The sequence below is a fragment of the Sinocyclocheilus grahami genome, unplaced genomic scaffold (assembly GCF_001515645.1).
Source record: "Sinocyclocheilus grahami isolate Dianchi unplaced genomic scaffold, SAMN03320097.WGS_v1.1 scaffold625.1, whole genome shotgun sequence".
Classification (NCBI taxonomy): domain Eukaryota; kingdom Metazoa; phylum Chordata; class Actinopteri; order Cypriniformes; family Cyprinidae; genus Sinocyclocheilus; species Sinocyclocheilus grahami.
Window position 1 is genome coordinate 384608 of NW_015505804.1, and position 3842 is coordinate 388449.

Genomic DNA, 3842 nt, shown 5'->3' on the forward strand with positions numbered 1-3842 from the left:
CGAGAGAGAGAGAGAGAGAGAGAGAGAGAGCAAGAGAGAGCAAGAGAAAGAGATCAGAGATGCCATTTTTGATTACCTGGTTGCTCAACCATTCTCTTTTCCTGCTGCTCATCCTCTGTTGTCTGCTCTTCAATAAAAAAGCCTGCACCTGAGTCTATAATTTTGGCCACTTTAGCACATGTAGCTCCTGAGGGAAGACAGATTATTATACACCCTAGTATATCATACACTTAGCTACACAATCTTAAACAGGTGAAATTCATGCAAATTCTGGTACGTGTTAACTCATGGCGAACCTTCTGGAGCTGAAGACGGTCTACTGGCGAGCCTGGCTTGTCTGAGCATTAATGCCCGTTGTCTGTTCCGTTCAATTTTGGCCAACATGTGCGGTGTTAAGGACACACTGGAAACATTTGAAGAGTTTGCAGCATCCGGCGGTTCATCTTGAGAATGACTGGCTTCTGGCACATCCATGATCAGTCTATATGTACAACACCAGTTTGGACACATTTAGTCATTCATTCATTTTACAATAATAATCAGTAAGTAATAAAAAATGATCCATACAAATAAAAAGTTTGCGGAGAACAACAACAAAAAAAGTTAACAAGCAACAACCACAATAATTAAGATAAATATAAATAAATGAACGAATAAATACATACATACATACTTAAAACATTAGAGAAATCCAAAATCAAATTTAATATATTATAAATCTATAATGATAATAATATTATTAGTATATAGTATAAAGTATTATTGGTTACTGTATCACCTAATACAAGTTAGGGAATTATACCGTGACCAAAAATCTAAACCTTTTAAGCATTTAACGTTAACCACAATCGAGAAGATCAATATGCATAAGTAAATTAATAAATGCATTAATAAAATACTAGAGAAATCCCGAATCAAATGTAATATTGTAAACTTATAATAATAACAATATGCACATAGCTTAAACTTAAGTTCGTTACTGTAATCCACAAGATCAGTATGAATAAATATATAAATGAATAAATACATAAAATATTAGATAAATCCCCAATCAAATATATTGCATATTACACATTTACAGTGGTAATAACAACATGTAGGTTGGCTAACGTTACTATAATACATAAAGCAGAGAGCTTGAGACTTCCTACCGACAAGGAGTCTATAAAGCGATGTCTTACCGGAAACTTTGTTTTCTGTTTTTATAGTTGGTCCAAGAAGAAATTAAATGAAATCTTGAAAATGTCAGTCCAGCGTTTCAGTTTAATATGCGTGATGTAATGAACTATGTTGTTTGTGATGTTGTTCTTCTCCTCTTGAATGTTTTGCACCACCAGACCAACATCGCCATCTAGTGAGTCAGCAGTCTTCCCCATGATTGTGTAGCCCAGTGAACCAAACCACCAGACCATTTTGAAGGCTCAGGAAACCTTTGCAGGTGTTTTGAGTTGATTAGCTGATTGGCATGTCACCATATTCTAATTTGTTGAGATAGTGAATTGGTGGGTTTTTGTTAAATGTGAGCCAAAATCATCACAATTAAAAGAACCAAAGACTTAAACTACTTCAGTCTGTGTGCATTGAATTTATTCAATACACGAGTTTCACAATTTGAGTTGAATTACTGAAATAAATGAACTTTTCTACGACATTCTAATTTATTGAGATGCACCTGTATGTTTATGATCATTGCGACCGAAACCTCTCATTTGAAGAGTTTGCAGCATCCGGAGACCAATGTTATTCACTTAGAATACTTATTGTTATTCACAACAGTATTTATATTTCGCAACCAAAATCACATATACAATGCATGTTATGATTTAATTTCTTGAAGCATTTTGACACTGATAACGATCGATCTTTTAGAAAGGATGGAGAAATAGCATTCAACAACTGTTTTTCACCCAAGGTGGCAAATCAATTTGTTTTTCTTAAAAAAGACTGACCAGGGCACACTAGAGTTGAAAAGAAAACAAGTGCTTCCGTTGTTTTTGTTTTTATGAAAATGACCATTTATGTGAAAGTAGCTATATTTTTAAAGATGTGTGAAAAGTAATGGCTTTTAATTAGTAATAAATTAATGAGCAAATCAACACAAATCAAGTACAAAGGTCGCTGTCAATAGACATCATTTACTTTTAATAAATGGACATGGACGTGCTTTAATACTTCTGTCGGCGGGCAGCAGAGAACAATCTGAAGTTGTTCCTGAGATTGCCCAGCCGGCTCACCACATGATGATCGCATATGGGTCAATTCAGCACCTTGGAGGAGAGCTGGCACTCTGCTGGCCCCAGGACCATGACAATAGCTGAGAGAAGAGCTCTGAACATCCTCAGCAAAACAGTGACCGATATAATGATGGATATCGTCGATCAAGCCACTGAAAATCCTCTGCGGGCTGCTGAGATAGTCAGGCAAGGTACAGTATTACATGCTGTTTTCATTCACCTAATCTAAACAAAGTTCACCTCTGAAATAGTGACTTATCAGAGAGGTCACTATCAGTGTCTGTATAGAGACACCAATAACGGGATCAAACAGAATATGATGAAATGCTTAAAATATTAGGTAACGTATAAAAACAAAACAAATGCATTAATTAATTAATAATTTTTTTGACACAACAGCAATATATTTTATTTTTTAAATATACCAGCAATATATATTATGTATGTATATATACACAAAACAGCAACATTTTTATTTTACTTTATATTTAAATTGGTTTGATACAATATCAATATTTTTTATTTTATTTAATATTTTTTAATACAACATCAATATTGTATTTTATTATTTTGTATACACAAGCAATATTTACATTACATTTTTTATATAATAACAATATTTTTATTTTTATTAGAATCTATTTTATTTGTTGAATACAATCACAATATTCTTATTTTATTTTCATTTTATTTGATACAACAGCAATATTTTAGTTTTTATACATCACATTTTTTATTTTATTTTAATACAGCTGCAATATTATGTTAATATAAAATATGTTTTATGATACAACATAATTATTTTATTATTTTATTTGATTTTAGACTTCATGTCAGCCACACAACCTCAGAATTTAACAAACGGTTTAATTCCTGTGCTTCTTTTAGGGAAGAAATCAGTTGCTCGATCTACTGATGAGGAGCTGCATGAGTCAGAACGTTTGGGATGTAAATAATGTTTGAGAATGAGGTGCTTGGACCAAGTTCTGGAATAAAGTTGGAGGACCTTGATTCAGAACAGGAACTGGAGCTTGAAGATGTCATTTCTAACTGCTTTGAGGAGCTGTATGAGCTAAAAAGACTGAAAAGTGAAACTTCAAAGCCTGACATATACCTGAGAATGAGCTGTTCACACCAAGGTCTGGAAAAAAGAAAAAGACCTTCGATTCAGAACAGAAGATGGAGCTTGAGGAGGTACTTGATGAAGCTCCATTTGAAAGAACAAGAAGAAATAACTGAAGCCTCTCAAGGTTTAACTGTGCCATTTCATTTTGTAGAGAGTGTTGTTGACGGCCTGCTTGCAAAACTTGATCTTGCTGACATTTTTGGCATTAATCTTTCAGATGCTCTTGTCTCCAGTCTGGTAAAGGGACTAGCAAACCTGGCAAGAATTAATGTTGCTATCTGCAGCCTTAGAAATAAGCGCTTTCCTGACGAGAATGATATTGTTTTACAAATTGTAAATGAAGCTCACAGCATCCTGGTGCATAAAACTCTTCTTTTTCAAAAGCAAGGCTAGCCAGCGAGATGTCCTTGAAAAAAAAAATGTTTTTCAAAAAATTTGAACCTGAGAAGCATTAATAAAGTGTTTATTTGTTAAAAAAAAAA

General features: G+C 33.6%; 1 protein-coding gene across 1 annotated transcript in view; it reads right to left on the reverse strand.

Moving 5' to 3' along the window:
• LOC107557957 (DNA repair protein complementing XP-A cells homolog) overlaps window positions 1–1355 on the reverse strand; it is a 5411-nt gene extending 4056 nt beyond the window's left edge. Inside the window, exons 1-3 of the mRNA XM_016241550.1 lie at window positions 1182–1355; window positions 297–481; window positions 77–187 (exon numbers count right to left, since the gene is read on the reverse strand). Of these exons, the coding sequence (XP_016097036.1) occupies window positions 77–187; window positions 297–474 (289 nt within the window). The 5' untranslated portion in view covers window positions 475–481; window positions 1182–1355. The remainder of the gene's footprint in view (window positions 1–76; window positions 188–296; window positions 482–1181) is intronic.
• Between the last annotated feature and the right edge of the window lie 2487 nt (window positions 1356–3842).